The following is a 20,974-nucleotide window of genomic DNA, read 5'->3' as shown; positions in this document are numbered from 1 at the left end:
GCCAGTTAAATACAATTCGCGTAAGAAGGTGAAAGAAGATACCGTCTAACACCGCCGGACCTCACTATCTTCGCCGTGGTTCTCGTTCGCTTTTAAAACTTCAAGAAGCGACGTTTCGTTTGACTCGTGACATTTTCGAACGCTTAAAATATCTACGATGCCTCGTCGAGTAAGAAAGATATAAACATGATCGTGTCGAAAATCTACATTATGGTTTCACTGATATCTTCGAAACACGGTTGTACGGTAATTGACGGAAAGGCACACTCTCGTAACCGTCAATCACTGCGTTCAAAGTCCTTTATCGCGGTTCGCGTTCATTCAACTTTCTGCTTGAAGTTATATACTTTCTAGATAATGTACACTTACCGAATGCAGCTAATCCTAACTGTGGCACAATAAACACTTGGTAAATACAATAGGGACGACATAACCCGCGCACCAAACTAAACCGGCCATATTGTTTACTGGAACTGTATTCGGCCCGTGTGCCTGCTTTCACTGTTTTGCGGATCTCCCATGGAAACGATAGATCGACCATCTGTGGTGAACGACACCAACGTTGTGAATGATTTGTATCGGTAACAATACGAGGCTGCTCGGCTGCAGATGTAGTTCCCGATTTTTATCGACAGAAGTTGCTCGTCGTAGATACGGTCGGTTTGTGGGTTTAGTACTAGGGGGAGTTAATATGTAATCGAAAACGACGTAGATACAATAAATATTATTCGTATCTGTTTAGTACGACTCGTTGTTCGCATGTGGTGTATTTTTATTAATAATAATTTTCCGGAAATATTACGGACATTACAACGATCTACACTGCCACTTCGTTATTACATAGTTGGTTACTACGTGTAGAGTTATTTAACGAAAGAATTCATGTGTTCCGACAAGGTGGTGTGAATTGTGAGTGTAAATAAAGTTTTTATGTTCATGAAAAATGTATGTGCATCTTTGTCGAGTTATTGTGTTATTTGATAGATAAAGAATTTGAAACGTTATTCATTACGAGTAATTTACATACGAAATATATTGTATGAAGTACTCAAAGTATACGTTGAAATATTTTAAGTAGTGGTAGGGGAGCTCAAATAGAACAAAAAATGACCTATGGCTATTAGATTGCGTTCGATGTATATACTTTTTTTTCAATAATAACACCTTAAAAACTATAAACAGTTTAGTAATTCATAGTTCATTATATATTTATTATGTCAGAATTTTGTAACTGTTGACTTCATCAAAATATTTGTTTTCTTACATTTACCAATGCTGTCATAGATTCTGAAATAATATATGTTTTTAAAGCATTGCCAAACTAGTTACTGATGTTTTAAATAAATTTGAGAAGAATTGTAATAATAATTCTAGTTGTTTCATAACATACTTGATTTACAGAAATAATTATTATACATACACTATGCCACGTCAAAGTCGTTGTAAGAAAAGTCCCTTAGTTGGGGAGGACACAAGAATTGCTGTCAATTTAACACTGAAAAAGTTATTGGAATCTACAGATCAGAAAGAATTGGAATTTCCTTCTTCATATACAGCTGATGACAGAGCGTATATTCATGAGATTGCAGGTGTACTTGGATTAAAATCTAAAAGTAGGGGGTAAGTAAAAGATAATATGCTCTAATTATATTCTGATAAATAGAACATATAAAGTTTGTTTTTTGTAGGAAAGGTAGAAATCGTTATTTAACAGTATATAAAAGGGAGGGTTCGACTATAGTTCAAGCTGATGCTGTACTGAAGTTGCAAAAAGCATCCAGACAAAGTATTTATACTCTACTACAAAATTTTCCATTAAATCATAAAGAATGTCATGATTTACTACCGCCTATTGAACGCGAACGACCGCTTAATACAGATGGTAACAATATTAAGTGTTAGTGAAAGTTCTTCGGTTGTTTTTCTGGAACTATATTTTCAATCATTCTTTGAAACTTTAAACCATTCAGTTAATTTATAAATTCCATTTTTAAAAAGTAATACTGGTTTGAATGCAGTAAAGACATTGAATTTGCATGTGTCTTCATAATCTGTAAAATTCTTGTCCCTGAATGAATGTTCCATTGACCTGAAAAAATGGTAGACTGTGGATGTTAACTCTAGTGAATAAGCAGAGTGAGGTAGGACTTCCGAAGGAATGGAAAAACACACTTGAAGAACTTTCCCCAATACCTATTATCATCTTTAATCTACATTTTTGTTGAAATTCTTTCAGTAATGTCACTGTCTATTATTTTTAGTTTCTGTACATACAAACACAAAAGCTATGGGGAGATTAAACAACAGTGTACCACAAGTACCACAACTGAAAACAAATTTCGATGTATTGTATTTTCGTAAATCTCTTCCAGTTTTTAACGTTAGAGAAGATATTCTGAATGCTTTGAACACGAATGAAGTAGTAATAATAGGAGGTGAAACTGGTTGTGGTAAAACAACACAAGTTCCGCAATTTATACTTGAACATTGCCAACAGAGGCATCAACCCTGTAGAATTATTTGCACTCAACCAAGACGATTGTCGGCCGTTTCGGTCGCTGAAAGAGTTGCATTTGAAAGGGACGAAAAGATTGGCCAAACGTTTGGATATCAAATAAGACTCGAAAGTAGAGTGGCTCCAAAAACACTTTTAACGTATTGCACAAATGGTGTATTGCTTAGAACTCTTATGGCAGGTGATTCTGCTTTAAATACCGTCACGCATATTATTGTAGACGAAGTTCATGAACGTGACAAATTTTGTGATTTCCTTCTGATAGCGCTCAAAGATGCATTATTAAAACACAGATCCTTAAAACTCATACTTATGAGTGCTACATTGGACGTTGACATTTTTGTAAAATATTTTAATAAATGTGCAGTGATTAATGTTGTGGGTAGATCATTTGATGTGGACACATATTTCCTCGAAGATGTTTTAAAATTAACTGGTTATATGACGAAAGAAATGGTTGCTAAAAAAAAGGAGCTTATGAAGAAAAAAGATCAACATAAACTTTTAGAGTCTTGGACTCAATATAAACCGGAACAGACAGTTCCAGATACGGTTAAAAAATGGTTAAAAAATGACCGATCGTTACCTGCACCTATTTTAGCTCAACAAAGTGAACCTATTCCAGAGAAAGTAAAATTAGAACCTTGGTTAGTAGAAGAAATAGATAAAAGTATTTCTGATGCGTGGTTACGTGGCGATGAAGATCATTTTGCGCAACTTTTATATTTTATACTTTCCGAAAATGTTTCTGTCGACTATCAACATTCCGCAACGTCTGTAACTCCACTCATGGTGGCTGCGGGTAGAGGATGTATAAATACGACGGAACAACTTCTAAACCTGGGTGCTAATTTAAATTTACGAGCTGCCAATGAATGGACTGCGTTAGATTGGGCGAAAAATATGAATCAAACTGAATGCGCTGAATTAATCGAAGCTTATATGAAAACTTATGATTGTACACCACAAGACGACGCGATTGCACAATCTAAAGATGTTTCATTGTCGGACGAAGATAAGCTTTTGTTAGACACATACCATCATACATTTAATGACGACAATATCAATTACGATCTTCTCTTACAATTGATTTTATATATTCATCTGAAAATGCCTCCTGGTTCACTTTTAGTATTCTTGCCCGGGTATGATGACATTGTTACTATGAGAGAGAAAATAAATAATGAAGAAAAAGAAATGAATCAGGGTTTACGGTATACTTTATACGTGCTTCATTCCAACATGCAAACGTGTGACCAGAAGAAAGTGTTTAAACCAAGTCCTCAGGGAACACGAAAAATTATCCTTTCCACAAACCTAGCTGAAACCAGTATTACAATCGATGATGTTGTCTACGTAATTGACTCCGGAAAAGTTAAAGAAAACTCTTTCGATGCTCTATTAGGAGTATGTATGCTTAAATGTAACTGGATTTCTCAAGCTTGTGCTAAGCAACGTAAAGGTAGAGCAGGCAGATGCAGAAAAGGCATTTGTTACCGCTTATTTTCATCTATTCGGTACAACATTATGCAGCCTTATCAAACTTCAGAAATTTTAAGACTACCTTTGCAAGAATTATGCTTATATACAAAACATTTAGCACCGGGTAACACGCCCATTGCTGAATATTTGGACAGAGCTTTGGAGCCACCCTCCAACGTTGTAACAAGAAATGCAGTACAATTACTGAAAACTATTGATGCCTTAGACCCATGGGAAGATCTGACCGAATTGGGAAGTCATTTACTCGACTTACCAATTGAGCCACGACTTGGAAAAATGTTACTATATGCTGTTGTTTTGAAGTGCCTAGATCCAGTCTTAACTATTGTATGCAGTTTATCTTATAGGTATGTAAAAAGTACTAATTTTAACATTATTATGTTAATATACCATGTATCTAAACGAATGGAATGTTATGCAAAGTAATTAATTTTAGGGATCCCTTCATTTTACCGTTACAACCATCACAAAAAAGAGCTGCTACCGCAGCTCGCAAAAGATTCGCCACCAATACATACTCCGATCATATGGCTGTGTTACGCGCATTTCAAGGCTGGCAGAATGCACGCGCAAGTGGCAAGGAACGCACATTCTGTGAACAAAATTTTATTTCTGCTGCTGTAATGGAGATGGTAGTTGGAATGCGTACGCAACTTCTTGGTCAACTTCGTGCGTCTGGGTTTGTTAGAGCAAGGGGTCCAGGAGATATTAGAGATTTGAATTCTAATTCGGAGAATTGGGCAGTGGTGAAGGCAGCTATAACTGCCGGTTTATATCCAAATTTAATGAGAGTTGACAGGGAACACATGCAGTTACGAACACAGTATGTTTTGTTCGTTTTATGTAGTGAAACTTTTTGTTGTTTTTATATAATCGATAATAAATTTTATAGGAAGGAAGTGAAGGTATGCTTTCATCCATCATCGACTCTGAGAGATTATCCAAAGTCACCAAGAACGACATCCGCACAGACACATGCAGCTAACGTGGAAACTTTACCTTCTGATTGGTTACTTTACGAAGAAATCAGTCGAACGGGTCGTTTTTGTCACGTAAAAATGGTTACTTTAGTTAATTCATTAACGGTAGCACTGTTTTGTGGACCAGCAAGGTTGTCGGTAGATGTAATTTATGAAACAGAATGTAAGTATTATTGTACTGCTCGCTATTTCGATATTATTTTGCTACATATTTAAAAATCTTTATTATCGATTCATAGCTGTACCAGAAAGTGAGTCAGATTCTGAAGTTGATGAAAGTAACGAAGGAACAATCTTCAAACTCGATGATTGGGTTGTATTTAAACTTGATACTGAAACTGCCCGGATCTTCTTACATTTAAGACAAAAATGGAATGCTTTATTCTTAAGACGTATGAAAACGCCAAATAAAGCTATGTCGCAATTGGATGAAAAGGTAGTCAGTACCTTAGTAAGCGTTCTTACAAACGAAGAACAAGCGTGTGGACTACAGCAACCGTCTGGTATTGGTCAAAGACCACGTCCATTAATTGTTGACTATTATCCTGCCAATGCTAGAAGAACGGACGACTTTGTAGAGGTAAATTTTGAAATTTGATAATTGTAATTAAAATGTACAATATTCGCATTATTTTTTAATCTGTAAGTTAATATAACATTTTTTTGTTTTTTTTAGAGAAATATTTAAATTTGGATAAAGAAAGAATATTTTATTATGTATAATCCATAAGAAGTATTTAATTCCCTTGATTCCTATATGTAACTTATTGCACAATCGCAATGGTATTCCTGTATTTCTAAGAGTTTGATCAAAGATGGATAGATTGATTTTGAAATGGACAGGGTAAAAGTAAGTAATCGCCACTTGATTGTAGGGTATTTATTGTCCTAGTCAAATGTTCATACAGTATTAACAAAAACTTAAGGATAATAATTATGTTCTTATTAAGGATAATAATTATAAACTTTTATCCTTAAAGGAATAATAATTATGTTCTATCACGTATTATGTATATCTTATACATATCTCGGATTGTTTTGATTTACCGATTCTGGCTATTTTAAACTAATAGCAAATATATAATATTTTTCTTTATACGACTTTATATGAAGATTCACATACATGAATTAAGTATATTATACAGTGTGTATGATGCATAATACTCAATGTTAGGTAAACGGGTATGTAATTACATGGCTATTCATGTCATCTCATTTGTTGTAATGGTGCTTTTCCAAGGTTGCTTCACATTTCCAATTTACTGCCTAAATAGTATAGAATGGTATACATAAGTACTATGCATAATGTACTTAAAGTTATGATTTCCTATAAAGAATAATCGCAACATCGAGACACATTGTAAACAAATAGATAACTTGAAAGTTATTAAGGAAAAAAGAAGTTATAGTTCATTTACATATTTTGTTATTATTATAACTATCACTTATCAAGGGTTTTAAACAGCAATATGAAACAAATATTTTAATGTTTTATTGCTTTGATATTTTAAATTTAGATGATATACAAAAATATTTTTGTTTGAATTTAGAAGCAAATTTTTATCATCGAATGTAAAATTTTGTTTTATATTTCAAATATTTGGAAGATATAAATAACAGAAGGATTATTTATTTTCTGTATTGTATTTGCCAATCTTTATTATGAAGTACAAAGTTATGGTTTATATTTCAAATATTTGGAAGAGATAAATAACAAAAAGACTGTTTATTTTCTATATTGTGATTTAGTTTGTGTAGCTATTAATAAAATGTTTAAGCAGCAATAAGAAATATGTTGATGTTAATATAGTTATTAGAATTATTGTAATAATCACCAGTGTGATAATAAAAGAATTATATCAACTGTAAATGTATATTAATTTTGTCATTACTCATCACTTGTTTTATGTATGATCATTATCTTTAACTGACCTTTGAGTAGTTTGAAGTAGTATAAATGAATTAAACATGTGTCAAGAAAATATTTTTAAACACTATTGGGATTGATTGGTAACAACAAAAATTAATTTGTACATCACTTGTTAACTGTATATGTTACACTGGTTTATGTATCAATTGTATAAAATAATTCGTGGTAAGTATATATTATTAAAAAAAAAGAATAATATATTTAAGTCCATAAGATTGCTTAATAAATCTGTACTTTGGCCTATAAAATACAAATTACGAATCTAGCCTGATATACTTTTTAATTCCAGCTGATGATTATTACATATATATAGTCAACACATGCATATAATTTATATTGGTGAATATACATTTAACCTTAAAATAGTATTCTATCAAAACAATTAAAATATCTTCCTTATATATGCTAGTAAGCGAAATGATGTAATATCATGAAACTTAAATCAAAACGTTTATTCGTTCGTTAACACGTGGTATAATGCATTATACAATAACTCTTCTTTGACAATTAAAAGTATTGTTATGTTTTGGAAGAAACGTTAAGTTAAACAATGTCTCTTGTGTTTTGTAATCTTCGTCGCATGTCAACTGCATCTAGAGTTGTAGAAAAGTCACAAATTTTTTATCCTAACCTGTCGCAATTTATACGTTGCAAATCAGGTAAGTTAAATGAAAATCCAATAAACATATAATTCTATTGAGATATACCAATTTTTGTATTTAATTATCGTATTTTTATTGTAGACGATGTAACTGTCACTATTGGTAATGTTTCAAAACAAGTGAAGCCAGTACAGAATCCTGAATATGTACCCAGAAAATATTGTAAGTCAAACAAGTTATGTTTTGTATAATTTAAGTTCTGTTGTTTGTGAAAAAAAAGAATGACGGTTAATTGTCATTGAAATAGTGATGAAGACAACTACTCAAGAATCATTGAGGCATTTAAAATGGATGCTCCAAAAAGATATTTTATGTCAAGATATTTTTTTAATGGGTGGACCAGGCACCAGACGAAGAGAATTAGCTCTAGCATTTCTGGAACTCACTGGTCGTGAGTTAGAATTTATCGCACTTTCAAGGGATACAACTGAGGCAGATTTAAAACAGAGGAGAGAAATTAAAAGTGGCACTGCCTACTATCACGATCAAAGTGCAGTGAGGGCTGCAACAAATGGAAGAGTTCTTATTATCGAAGGTGTTGAGAAAGCTGAACGAAATGTACTTCCTGTATTGAATAATTTGTTAGAAAATCGTGAGATGCATTTAGAAGATGGTAGATTTCTAATACCAGCATCACGTTATGACAAGTTACTTGAGGTACCAAATATTCATATATCTAATTATTTTTTATTATAAAGCTATATACAATTGTAGAAGATCTAACTCTATTAAATATATTAAATATTTGTTTTAGATACATACTCAAGAAGAGTTGAATGCTTGGCGACTTGTCAGAGTTAGTGAAGATTTTAGAGTTATTGCACTCGGTTTACCATCACCACAGTATCCTGGACATCCACTCGACCCTCCCCTTAGATCTAGGTTTCAAGGCAGACATATACCACCTCCAAATTATGAAGTAAGTAATTTAAATTATTGTTTATGTCTAATAATAACTTATTATACATCTAATAATAATATTTCATTCAAACTGTATTAAAGTATTGTTTTCAATAATTTATCTACAAACTATTGAGTTTATCTTTTAACGCGATACATTTTTTAGTCACATAATTGCGCTATTAATGACGCTTGTTAGGAAACTTTTCACAAAATCGTCTGATTCTGCTAGTTTAATTCACTGTCCCATTTTGCACAAAGAACTTTATACTACCGAGATAGCACATAACGCCTAATGACGTCTTGAAGACAGTTTCAAGGCGTCTCAGACCTAAAATAGCCGTAAAATGGGCGTAAAATGAGCGTCTTCTAGGCGGCATGTGCTATTTGGCTACATATATAGTAAAATTTATATTATTACTATAAAAATTAGCTATACAATACTCATTTTCACTGAGTCAACTCACTCAAGGTTTTTTTCATATTCATCAAGACTATAAAATAAATTTGAAACAAAAATTTATGAGATTATTAAGAGAAGAAATCGTTCATATTTATAATAATCTGTATATACCACACTTTACGTTTCAAGTCCTCCAGTATCTTAAAGGAATATTGTACTCTAATAAAAAATTCACGTCATTAATCATTTCAGTACCCAGATAGCACATGACGCCTTGAAGACGCCCGTTCTACGACTATTTTAGGTCTGAGGCGCCTTGAAGCTGTCTTCAGGGCGTCATGTGCTATCTGGGTAATAACCGAACGAAAATAACTTTGTTTACATCGCACAATAATGACGATTAATAATTAAGTATTTTTTCAAATTCCTTACAACTCGACTTGAGGTAATCGACTATTCGAAGTGTCTCCAATTTAAAAAAATTCAAGCTTCACAAACAACAACACGATGAAAGGAGAGGTAACAAGTACAATAGAATATTACAATGAAAAATTATGAAATCGAAATTTCGAATTTGAATATAGAAACTATCTATTGAATATAAAAAGTTCGATTTCATAAGTTTTCACTACGATTCGTCAGTGAAATTCCGGACGATCTAACAGCATTTACCCCGAAATTATTCTCACATTTCGCGAAACATCCAGTGTGCGCCCGTTCGTAATTACTGTCGCGGGCCAGGAGGAGACAGCGGCACGTGCAATGTGTGCTGAAGTTTCACCTGATTTATGGGGGCGTAACGGCGTACCATCGGGCATGGGGGTGCGGAGGTCGCACCAACCCCTCCAGTCGCGGCCATCCCTTCCGGGGTGGCTCATTCCCTACCTATATAAACAGTTCGTCGCAGCGCTATGGTCACAGTCATCGCGGTTTGGATCGCGTGTCTCGGAACACAAGAAGCCTGTTTGTCCTTCTGTTCAGTCGAGAGAGAGAAACACAGTCGATACGTCGGAATTTGGTTGAAACAGTCACCGACTCCACGAGAAAAATTAGAAACAATCAGAATTACGCCTCTATAAACAGGAAGTTTTATTCTGTGATTTAAAAAAAAAAAGAAAAAAAAAATCTATTAAAGAAACAAAACTATGATAAAGGGTTCACATAGTGAGCATTTTCAGAAAAGTAAATCTTACGTAATCTGGACGCACATTGCTCCCGTTGATAATATGGTTCGACAGGACAAATTTGTTTGAATTCTCCGTTGTTCTTAATATATGAGTTGCGAAATTATTGAAATTTCTCATCGACAATGCCGGCTATATGGTCGTCCTCGGAAAGACCGCTTTCTGTTCGCACCGTTTGGGTAGACGGTATCCGACACGCGATTTTGTCACCGGACGACCCTCTCGTCGACCCGAAATTACGTCGACGTTCACGTTCGTCCCGGAATAGAAGTTACTCGGCTGAATATCGACAGATCGGATCGGAATTGGATCGTTTGAACAGCTGTTTCAGCAACCTGCACGTGGTCGTCGGTAACAACAAGTCGGAGAACAGGGCATCGCGGGTATACCGGAAGTTATCTGCGCCTCCTTGTACCAGACTGTCGAGCACACCGAACGGTAATGTTGATTCCTTGGAGGACGACAAGACAGTCGAAAAGGATCATCGAACGGGGAAACAGAATATCGAGGTTCGCGTGAACAGACCGATTTTCAAGGATGAAATTTACGGACGAAAAACACCGGAATCGGAGCGGAATTCTAGCTCGAACAGAACGGAACGAAGACGAACGGAGAGAACGTTCGATGCGTTCTGGAATCCACTGTTTGAGAGGGTTCTGCAGTGGTTGGATTTATCCGGAAGGGCGCAGAGCTGCGAGCTTGAGGAGGACTTTGCGGTAAGTTCGCCGCGCGACGAGGACCGGAAGTGGAGGCTCGTGAGGCGAAGAGGGTCGCGTTTCAAACGGGAATCGTTCGCGGAGAAGGAGAGGATCGTGATACAGAATTACAAACTGCGTAGAGAGGGAGGTGCTGAATGTGTCGGCACAGAGGAGAACAGGATGCTGAAGAGGAGGCTGCCTAAGATAAAGTTCGAGAGAGAGGAGGTTCGGGACAGCGACGAGGCGACGTCAGATCTTTTGTTCTGCGTGTCGTCCGCGAACGAGAGCCTGAAATCGGAGGAAGAGGAATCGAAAGAGGAGGTTCGAACGCGGGAACGAATATCTGCCACCTGGTCACCTCCTAGACGGCTGCAGTTGCATGTAGTGATGCCGAATCTTGTCTGCAAAGAGACCACGTCCTCGCAGGAATCATTGATCAACGATTAAACGGGGGGGATACGCGTATAATATTTTGTAGCTGTTCTGTAATTTATATGAAACTTTTAACGAGTAGTTTTAACGGGAACATTATTTTCTACTGTGATATGTATCTTCTTCATCAATGTTTCTCTTTGATCTTGAAGAAAATTCTTTTAAGAGTTCAGTCGAATGGTTTTGAGCTTCTTGAATGGACGCGATTTGTAGGGGTAGGATATTTTTATACGTTCTGCTGCTGAAATTGCATCAAGGTAATTATTATAATGTACTATACAGACACGTTAGCAAAGTCCTATTCGATTGTCGGTGTATCCAGCAGGCTTTCGAATTCGATTATCTTGGAAACGAAGCATCGTACGAAAATTATGCCGTTAATGAATTTTATAGAGATTTAAACTTGTTAGATGTTTATAAAACGTTTGGAAGTTAATAATATTTAATAAAATATACTCAGAAAAATTTTCAGTTCATAAGGAAAAAGAGGGTAGAACGTAATAAAATTCAGTAAGAACACAGTGAAATAGAGTAAAATATGTAAAAGAGATTTTCGAAAAAATTCGATTTGAAAATTCCTTGAGAAAAACGTGCTTTCGAATAGACCTGATTAACGTGTCTGACCAGTACGAGGTGTTTCTACTAGCTACAAAGACTGTGCTAGGGTATTACCTGTTTTCTACCGTATAATTTCACACAAAATTATTGTAGGAAGCAAACAATTTAAGCAAGTAACAGAATGGCACAATAACCAAGTTACAATTTACTTCCACGAATTTTCAAAATCGTTTTCCTCGAGAATGAAGTATTCTACGAAAAATGTTAAATTGACTAAAAAAAGGTGTCTTTATTTTTATATAAATATTTTTTTTCCATTATTCGCTGTAACTATATCTAGAACGAGTTGAAAGTTTTCATTGAATGTACGCAAAGTTTCACGGAATCACTCGATAATTCGTCCGCATATCAAATCAATTCAATTTCATTCGAGGGATTGCCAGGCTTTCACGATAATTATTGGCATTGAAAGTACGATTGGTTTCGTCCGTGCACGTTACTTCTCGCCGACACTCGATACGACGTGATAAATCTCATTTCATCGAGAGTCAATATCCATTATTCTCTCGCGCGAAGAACTGACGGTGAAATGGTGCCGGGGCGAGACGTCGCGACGCACGAGTTTTACACGTTCACCGACGAGAATATCCGTTAAATTCGAAATAAGTAATAGTCCCGTCCGTAGGGTCACTTAAAAAGTCAAACGTAATTAGGAGTCACGAGGTATTTAAACTGCTTTAGGACATTTTTCCGTGATGAGACAAAGGTAGTATTGTTTTTTGCAGAATTCTGTCACGCATTGTAATTTGCGGAGTAAAAATGGTTTTACACCTATAAATATTATTTTACACACACACGAACAATTTTTTAATATTCTTTCTATTTTCATTTTTTTGGTTATTCAAACTCGTAAATGTTTTTGCTTCATTGTGGTTTGCATCGTTTACATTGTTACGTAAATGCGTGAAACTTGCAATTCTGTTATTAGTCGGAATTATACTTGCAAATCACGTATTCATTGGAAAAATTATATTTTGAATATGAAAACAGATGTAATTCTCGTGTTGAACGAAACGCGAATGGGTAATTAATGAAACGGTCATAGAATTTGATCGCACGATAAATTTCGATTTCGCGGTTTAATGCCAGTTGTAATTAGTTTCACGACCCTGAAGACAATTTAGAGAAACTACTGCATCGTTGATTAACCGTAAATTTTCTTGTAGAAATCATAGTTACAGATAAGATCGACACTATGTTCCGTGTACGTCGCGATAAATATCTGCCGAGTGACAAAGTTTTGCCAACTTTTTTAAATACGTCGCCGAACAATTACAGTATTAATACTTTGTTCAGAAGCACCGACACGCAAGTCCCGGTATTCCAATAAATTATCGTAGTTCAATGTACCGGGGACCACGAATTGGTTAAATATACATCATATTCAGTTTAAAATTAACAAATGTATAGAGTTAAGTTGGAATTGATTTCACCCTGTTTGTATCCTCCGCTTTTACGGGAAGTGTGTGTTTCTCTGCTCGGATCGTTTCAGTCGTATATTTTCCGCTGTAACCGCGATTATCGCGTCGATAGGCTTGGAGAATGTAGGCTCAATTGAAACTTTTCGATGGGGAATCTGTAAGCTGTCTAGAGGATTCCGTGCCGAGTGGTAGTTATTGCCCGTGGCTCTTGGCCCCCCTCCCCCTCTCAACTGCACAATGGAAAGCTCTCTTCGGGCGCTAATCACCCATGGCTCCGGGACTGTTTCAAACAAACCGTGGCGTGGTGCAACATTCCGTCGTACCGTGCGGTCGTTCGCGATTACGCGGGGCATGCGGTTTTCGGGCAAACGGAAACAATGCGGCTGCTTCACGGAAGTAACGTGACCATAACTAAACTCGATCGTGAGGGATAGGGGGCGGGTACCTGAGTACCCTGGTCCTGAAACAGTATGGAACTTTCTGGTTGTAAACACTAGAGTTAAATAGCGTTACAAAATTTTTGCATAAAATTAATTATCGCACTATACTTTAAAACAAGACAAAGAGCCTGTATTAACTAAATGCATACTATATTTTCGAAGATTTATGACTTACAAAATGAAATAAAGTGTGTCTGGCCATGTACGACATGTTTCACTGTGACAGTGAGCGTGCTAAAATGCTACGGAAAATAATTTCGGTTTATAGAATGCTTGTTAAACTTTAATTCTTTAATTCAATGTTAATGATGAAATCTATTTTTTTTTTGGTAATTGTTTAATTTTAGGATCAACTGGAATTTTTAAAAAAGTTAGTCCCGAACGTTGACAGCGGGAGATTGTCGCAACTGTTGTCGTGCGCGCACGCTTTGGTTACGAAAGAGGCCGTATCTTTGGGCCTTCCTGATTTCCCTTTGGACAATCTAACGTCAGCCGCCATTATAATGGTAAATATTCTTACGTTGCGAACGGCGATCTCTTTAAACCCTCAGTTAATTTGAATCTCACCGCAGGACAAATGTCCACACCTGCCGGTATTTGACATATTTTACAGGTACTATCCGTACAAATTGTTTCTGGGGAAGGAGGGCCAAACTGCGGTCGAGGATATGTTAAAAACATTCAGTATTCTAGACTCAACGACGAAGGGTGATAGACTTTCCAGACGCGCGAATGTAAGCGAGAAACAGGACGATTCTTTGAGGGTTACGATAGAGCATGGTAAACATAGAACAACACTGAACGTAAGTGCTGATAGACAAAGACGAAAATCACAGCGACACGTTTGTATCGTTATGTACTTGAATGGAAATTCTACCAGCAGGTTCCTTGTGGCAAGCAAAAGATAAATTGTAATGTAGGGTCGAATGATTATGTAGAAACAAATTATCAGAACGATTTGTTAGCCAGTATGTTGGAGTCACACCTGGTTTCGGACTTGTGTGTAATCGGCCCGAAGGGATGTGGAAAGTCTACGACTGTACAGACGTTGGCCAATTTATTGGGTTATCAAGTAGAACCTGTAGTACTTTATCAGGCAAGTGTCACATATTATTTGAATTTTCTTCGACGTTTAACCCATTTACATTTCGACGATGCGTCGACGACATGTCGATGACCAATCGACGAGACTTCAACGACTCTGGTTGCAGCCACGTAGGGGTCTGGGGTCTCCAAAGACTCAGACCTAAGAACTCTATCAGACTAGACCAGCCATCCAGTTTCCTTTAACTTTTGGGATCCCTGGATCCATAAAATCTAGTTATAATGTACCTTTGGATCTATTGTGCTACCTACTGGATACGTCAAAAAAATATACGTCATAAATATATCATCTTAGGATATGACTTCGAGGGATTTGATACAGCAACGAACAACATCATCTAACGGCGATACGGTCTGGAAGAATTCAGCGCTGGTCGAGGCGGCCCTGCATGGAAAATTGGCTGTATTGGACGGAATTAATAGGATCCATCCTAGCACTTTGGCGATCTTACACAGGTAGTTTCGTATCGAATCGGCGAGATCGTCGTAGATTGAAACAATATCGTTCCGTTTGTAGATTAGTTCACGATCGGGAGCTACAATTACACGACGGCAAGAGGTTGATCAGAGCTGATCGGTACGACGAGATAAAAACGGAGTATAACAAGTCGGACGAGGACATGCAAAATTCAGGTGTACTACGTATCAATCCATCGTTCAGAATCATAGCCTTGGCGGAATCGCCGTTGATCAATAGTCCTTCGGGACAATGGTTAAATTCCGAACTACTCAGTTTGTTCCCTTTCCATGAGATGAGGCCGTTGGCTAAATCGGAGGAACTCCATATCATACGATCGAAGGTGTTTATCCTAATTTTCAAGCATTTCTTCATCTTCCATTTTTGCGTACTGAACATCTTACGTTGTTACAGTACGGAGAACCCTCTAAGGCGTTATCGAGCATTCTCGAGCTGGCACACGTTCTACGGTCCTCCAGCGATCCTATTCTTCAATCCTTGGCCGCCTCCTTGAGCACTAGACAGCTTCTGAGGATAGCCGAGAGAATGCATAAATTTCGTAGCGACGACGCGTACGACGCTGTACAACGCGCCTGTTTAGCCCGGTTCTTACCAGCGTTGGCGAGAAAGGCTCTGGGAGACTGTTGCGGTCGGATAGGTATCGTCCCAACCATAACGCCGTTGAATAAGGACATCAAGTGCAAAGTCACGGAAACCACCTTGCAAATCGGGAACACTGTCGTCGATCGATACAACACGAAGGCTCTGACGAAAGTACCCGATATCTTGTTTTACAATGTACCCCAGCACATCGCTCTATTGGAGAGGCTGCTGCAGGACTTCAGTTTAGGGCAGCATATACTGCTGGTCGGCAATCAGGGTGTCGGCAAGAACAAAATCGTCGACAGGCTGCTGCAACTCTTGAACCGACCGCGGGAGTACATACAACTGCACAGAGACACGACCGTTCAAACTTTGACGCTGCAGCCGGTGGTTAGGGACGGGAAAGTGATGTACGAAGACTCGCCGCTGGTGCAGGCTGTTAAACTTGGCCATGTGCTTGTCGTTGACGAGGCGGACAAAGCTCCTACTAATGTCACCTGCATTCTGAAAGTATGTATTTCTGTTGTGTATTATGATATTCTATTATATGTATATATGTATACAGGCTGAACCACGAATCGTGATCAGTAGATATCATTAGATGGACGTAAATTGAAACAATAATGTCTCTCTTGGAACAGAAAAGTTTATTTGGTACCTTATGCAGAAATTGTCCCTTTTCATTTCTAGACATTAGTCGAATCTGGAGAAATGATATTGTCGGATGGTAGACGAATCGTTTCTTCTAAAAACGCTTCCAAAGAGAATTCAAACATAATAGCGCTTCATTCAGACTTCAGAATGATAGTGCTAGCAAACAGGCCTGGATTTCCATTCTTGGGGAATGACTTTTTCGGAGCTTTGGGCGATCTGTTCAGCACGCACGCCGTCGACAATCCAAGTATCGACGACGAGATTCAGCTTCTGAAGCAATATGGCCCACGCGTGGACGAGAAAGTAATATTTAAGCTAGTAAAAGCTTTCGGAGAATTGAGGGACATGGCCGACAAAGGTTTAGTTTCGTATCCGTATTCGACTCGAGAAGTTGTTAATATCGTGAAGCATATAGAGGTACGCTCTTAAAACTTACTTTCGAATTTTTATTATAATATTCACGCGTTAAAAAATATTTGATTGCATTTTCAGAAATTCCCTCAGGAACCTTTGGGTAACGTGGTGCGCAATGTATTCGATTTCGATCGGTACAGTAAAGAAATTTTTGATACTTTAGTCTCTGTTCTTCACAAACATGGGATTGCTATAGGAACCAGTCCCAATAATATCTCGTTAGCGAAAGAGTAAGATATTCAATGTGAATAAACGTTGTTAAATGAAAGTTTTACCTGGTACAAATAAAAAGTATATTTAAGTCGAATGTGTGTTTTTATTTTTTAATAATTGATTAGTGTTAATAGAATGTAGTACACGGAGAGCAGAAGGTTTAATATGTTTTTTTGTTCCTTTCCATTTCAGAATTTCTTTCCCGGAACACAAGATTTCCATTATTTGGGACATATTAAAGAAGGAAAATATATTGCCTGTGCAAGAAAGATACATTAAGTTCAGATCGCCGATACGTTTAACACAGAACAATTTGCCATTAGACCGTGTCGATGCTAGATCGACTTTATTCAGCGAATTGCAAAGTTATTGGACTATACCGATAAGCGATTATGGTATGGTCGCCGGTTTGACCGTGGCCAAAGGTGCAAAAGGCGATGGTACAGACGATACTATCCATATTTTAGCGTCGAATCCTTTAAGAATCTTTAGTATAAACCAGGAATCAGATAGAATTAAGGAGACTGTGATACAGAATGTAATAAGTGCAGATAATAGGTCCATATTCAAGATGGCAACTGATAATGAACAGAATGTTTTGGTACACGAAGAATTAGTAAGTAACTTTGTAATAACATACTATAAATGTTTCTTTTCAACTTGAGTTTGTTGTATGAAAATATATTTTTTCAGAGTAATAGTTTCGTAATGGTAAATTTGGATAATAAATCTGCTCAACGTGTACAGTCAGCATCTGTTTTCGACATGGCGTCGGACAGAATATCAAGAAGCTTCAATACGAAACAGCTTCAGTGGAAGATGAAAAATGATCTGATACAGTCTCGCAATCAAATCGTTTTCCATACCCTGAATTCCAATAAAATCGAAGTTATCGATTTACGTTCCGCGAACGCCTACTCGATTAATGTACCATTCGACATAGAATCGATTATGATCGCGTCCACGAGAAAATGGCTGATCCAAGATACGTCTGGTACCAGGTATATTCTTAGAAAATCTACCGACTCCTTACCTTGCCCAAATGTTCTGCAAGAAATCGAAGAGCCTGTCGACATTCGACGAAAATTTGGTTCACTTCGGAGTTGCAGCAAGAATGACATACCTGTTAGTATACTTACCGCAGCGCTGGAACAACAAATCGATTCTCCGAATAGACTCTTGGTGGGTGACAATGTATACGTTGGAATCGCAATTGGATTTCCTGATTTAGATAGTTTCACCGAACTTCATTTTTGGCCGAGAAAACAGCGAAGTCGAAGTTCTGATTCTTCGATTGTCATGGAGAACGGTCATATTATTCGAGCGGCTATGCCGGATGAAGTGCCGGAAGATGTTTTACCCCAAAATGGTAGACACTCGGATATCTCTCACTACCTAGAAATTGTTGACATTACGAACCATAAGCTGCGTTACATACCTGTACCACAGTGAGTACTCTATTTTTGTAAAACACTTTTTATGCTGTTGGGATTAGACAATATTAAATCTATGAGACAGATATGTAATTACTATAACTTCTAGAGGTTAGGTCAGTACTATTCGATATAACTTTCAACAATAAGTTCCATTACTTTCAGGTCCTTCTATCGTTGAATTTGGTCAGCTAATCTTCTTTTCTTTTTTTGGGAATTTTGCAGAGCAGTCAATGAATCGATATATGCCCAACAGTTGTACGCACCCTATTATCCTCTCTATATCGCCGCGAAATCGAATCATGATTTGGTAACAGTGGACGCAGGTGGTTGTCTTCGTGTTTGGGAAACCTCTGCAGGAAACATCGAAAGATCGTTGGAAGCGTGGCAAAGAATGGTAGGCAGTGATAACGAAAGACTGCAGATCACCAAAGAGAGGTATTCCGGTCTGGACGTTAGTAGTCCGAAGCACGGTAAAGTCGACGAGAAAAATGAGCCGCACGTTGGTGGGAATACGTGGGCTGGGGGAACCGGAGGTACGGTATACAGTTGTTGAACAATAAAACACAGCGGTTAAGCGTTCAATGAAACCTTCAGGAAGAGATACAGCTGGCCTCGGTGGGAAGGGTGGACCTTATCGTTTGGACGCGGGCCACACGGTGCACCAACTTAGCGACGAGGAGAAAAACGCGGTGCCGGAACACATAAAAAAGGCGGCGAGAGAAATGGGAGTTAAAGCGTTCAAGCAACGCTTGAAAGACATCAAAATGGGGGAATACGACAATCAATTGTATTCACGGTTCAGTAACCCGGTTCAGAAACAGGTTCAGGCATTGAGGACAATAATAGGTAAATACTTGGGCATTTTTTGGTATGCTTCATAAGTAATACATATATTGTATATGCAACACAGAGCGATTCCACATAGCATTCAATTGATTCTTCAAGTTTCTAGACCAGGACATAGTTGTACAATGCCCCACAGTTAAAGCTTGATCCGTAATAAGTAGAGATGGCGTGAACTGCTACTTGTGAATTACGAGTGATTCGATCACGTTCGTTCCGTGATTTTTCGTTTTGCATCTCTCTTTTAGGAAGCCTCCAAGCTAAAAGCAAAGAACGAGAATGGTGCAGACATCAGACCTCTGGTGAGTTGGATGATACAAAATTGATAGAAGGTCTAACAGGTGAGAGAACGATATATCGAAGGAGAGCGGAGAAGGAACCGGAGCTTGGTACGCCGCCATCAAAACCAAAGCGTTTAAAATTAGTGGTGGACGTGTCTGGTAGCATGTATAGGTTTAACGGGTACGATGGTCGCCTGGATCGTGAGATGGAGGCCAGCGTTATGGTAATGGAAGCGTTTAGCGGATACGAAGGGAAATTTCAGTATGACATCGTTGGTCATTCCGGCGATGATTATGATATTGTTTTCGTGAAGCATACACAGCCACCGACCGATAATAAGCGGAGATTGGAAATAATAAAGGTAGTGGGTGTTAAGGTGGAACGTTAGGATTAAATAGCGTGATTCAGTGTTCTAAAGGTGGTGGTCTTTCAGACGATGTACGCGCACTCGCAGTTTTGCATATCTGGTGATAATACCTTGGAGGCCACTCAATATTCAATTGCAAGCCTCGCTAAAGAAGATTCCGACGAAGCTATCGTTGTTGTATTGTCTGACGCCAATTTAGAACGTTATGGTATTCGACCTGAAAGTTTCGCTAAGGTTCTCATGTCGAATCCGGATGTGAATGCGTTCGCCATATTCATTGGATCCTTGGGTGATCAGGCAACTAGGTAAGTACAATGGTTCAAAATGTTTTTGCTATTTTAAGTAATAGAAGGGAGTTCTAAATCTAAATTAGCGGTTTTGATCATCGTATCAGATGAATTATAAAAGGAACACTTTTGGAAATAATAAAGTAAGAATATAATGTGTACGTTTAATTTTAAGATTGATGACGAAAATGCCATTGGGCCGAGCATTCGTGTGCATGGACCTTAAGGAGATACCTCGAATTTTACAGCAGATATTTGCTGTTTCTTTGCTAAGTACTACGCGATCCAATTAAAATGTCACACTGGTAAATATGTACAGTTCTTGTGAATATTTGTAACAGTATCGAAGCAAACAGTATACTATACGTATGTTTAACTTCCGTCTGTATGCATAGCTTATAAATTTTTAACGATACATACGGTTCGAGCCGTGACGGATATTTTCCAAACGCTTTCTAGCGTAACTACTTCTCTTCGTCCAATTAGTTTAAAATAAAGATTGTAATAAAATTCCTCGAAGTTTATATTTTAAACATAATGGTGCCAGCACTTAGATGCACTATATTTAATATATACCGATTTAATATTTAACAAAATTACAAAAAATAAAAATATAAGATCATATTTG

At 37.4% G+C, this 20,974-nt stretch overlaps 2 protein-coding genes across 2 annotated transcripts; both read left to right on the top strand.

Annotated features, from left to right (window-relative positions):
- Positions 1-798: 798 nt before the first annotated feature.
- On the top strand, positions 799-5,754 carry LOC107192091 (probable ATP-dependent RNA helicase YTHDC2). The gene is made up of 8 exons (XM_015581286.1): positions 799-909; positions 1,402-1,620; positions 1,689-1,882; positions 2,262-4,365; positions 4,455-4,841; positions 4,911-5,161; positions 5,238-5,578; positions 5,675-5,754. The coding sequence occupies exons 2-8, from the start codon at positions 1,424-1,426 to the stop codon at positions 5,684-5,686; spliced, it is 3,486 nt and encodes a 1,161-aa protein (XP_015436772.1). The 5' UTR covers positions 799-909; positions 1,402-1,423; the 3' UTR covers positions 5,687-5,754.
- Positions 5,755-7,478: 1,724 nt separating this feature from the next.
- LOC107192089 (von Willebrand factor A domain-containing protein 8) lies at positions 7,479-20,771 on the top strand. Its single transcript, XM_015581282.1, has 19 exons — positions 7,479-7,587; positions 7,672-7,752; positions 7,838-8,247; positions 8,345-8,509; positions 14,034-14,192; positions 14,259-14,489; positions 14,570-14,782; positions 15,086-15,246; positions 15,308-15,590; positions 15,662-16,360; positions 16,541-16,921; positions 16,997-17,148; positions 17,324-17,747; positions 17,825-18,579; positions 18,790-19,100; positions 19,162-19,413; positions 19,659-20,053; positions 20,126-20,364; positions 20,522-20,771. The coding sequence occupies exons 1-19, from the start codon at positions 7,479-7,481 to the stop codon at positions 20,637-20,639; spliced, it is 5,538 nt and encodes a 1,845-aa protein (XP_015436768.1). The 3' UTR covers positions 20,640-20,771.
- The last annotated feature ends 203 nt before the right edge of the window (positions 20,772-20,974 follow it).

Source organism: Dufourea novaeangliae, unplaced genomic scaffold (genome assembly GCF_001272555.1).
Source record: "Dufourea novaeangliae isolate 0120121106 unplaced genomic scaffold, ASM127255v1 scaffold306, whole genome shotgun sequence".
NCBI classification, from domain to species: domain Eukaryota; kingdom Metazoa; phylum Arthropoda; class Insecta; order Hymenoptera; family Halictidae; genus Dufourea; species Dufourea novaeangliae.
Note: the sequence above shows the minus strand (reverse complement) of the source record. Positions and strands in the feature narration are given on the sequence as shown.

Excerpts from the sequence above, each read along its gene's own strand:
- LOC107192089 (XM_015581282.1), top strand. The coding sequence starts at position 7,479 with ATGTCTCTTGTGTTTTGTAATCTTCGTCGCATGTCAACTGCATCTAGA. Across the intron at positions 14,193-14,258 it reads CGTCAGCCGCCATTATAATG|GACAAATGTCCACACCTGCC; the intron begins GTAAATATTCTT and ends ATCTCACCGCAG. Across the intron at positions 18,580-18,789 it reads CGTTACATACCTGTACCACA|AGCAGTCAATGAATCGATAT; the intron begins GTGAGTACTCTA and ends GGAATTTTGCAG.
- LOC107192091 (XM_015581286.1), top strand. The coding sequence starts at position 1,424 with ATGCCACGTCAAAGTCGTTGTAAGAAAAGTCCCTTAGTTGGGGAGGAC. Across the intron at positions 1,621-1,688 it reads TTAAAATCTAAAAGTAGGGG|GAAAGGTAGAAATCGTTATT; the intron begins GTAAGTAAAAGA and ends TGTTTTTTGTAG. Across the intron at positions 1,883-2,261 it reads ACGACCGCTTAATACAGATG|TTTCTGTACATACAAACACA; the intron begins GTAACAATATTA and ends TATTATTTTTAG.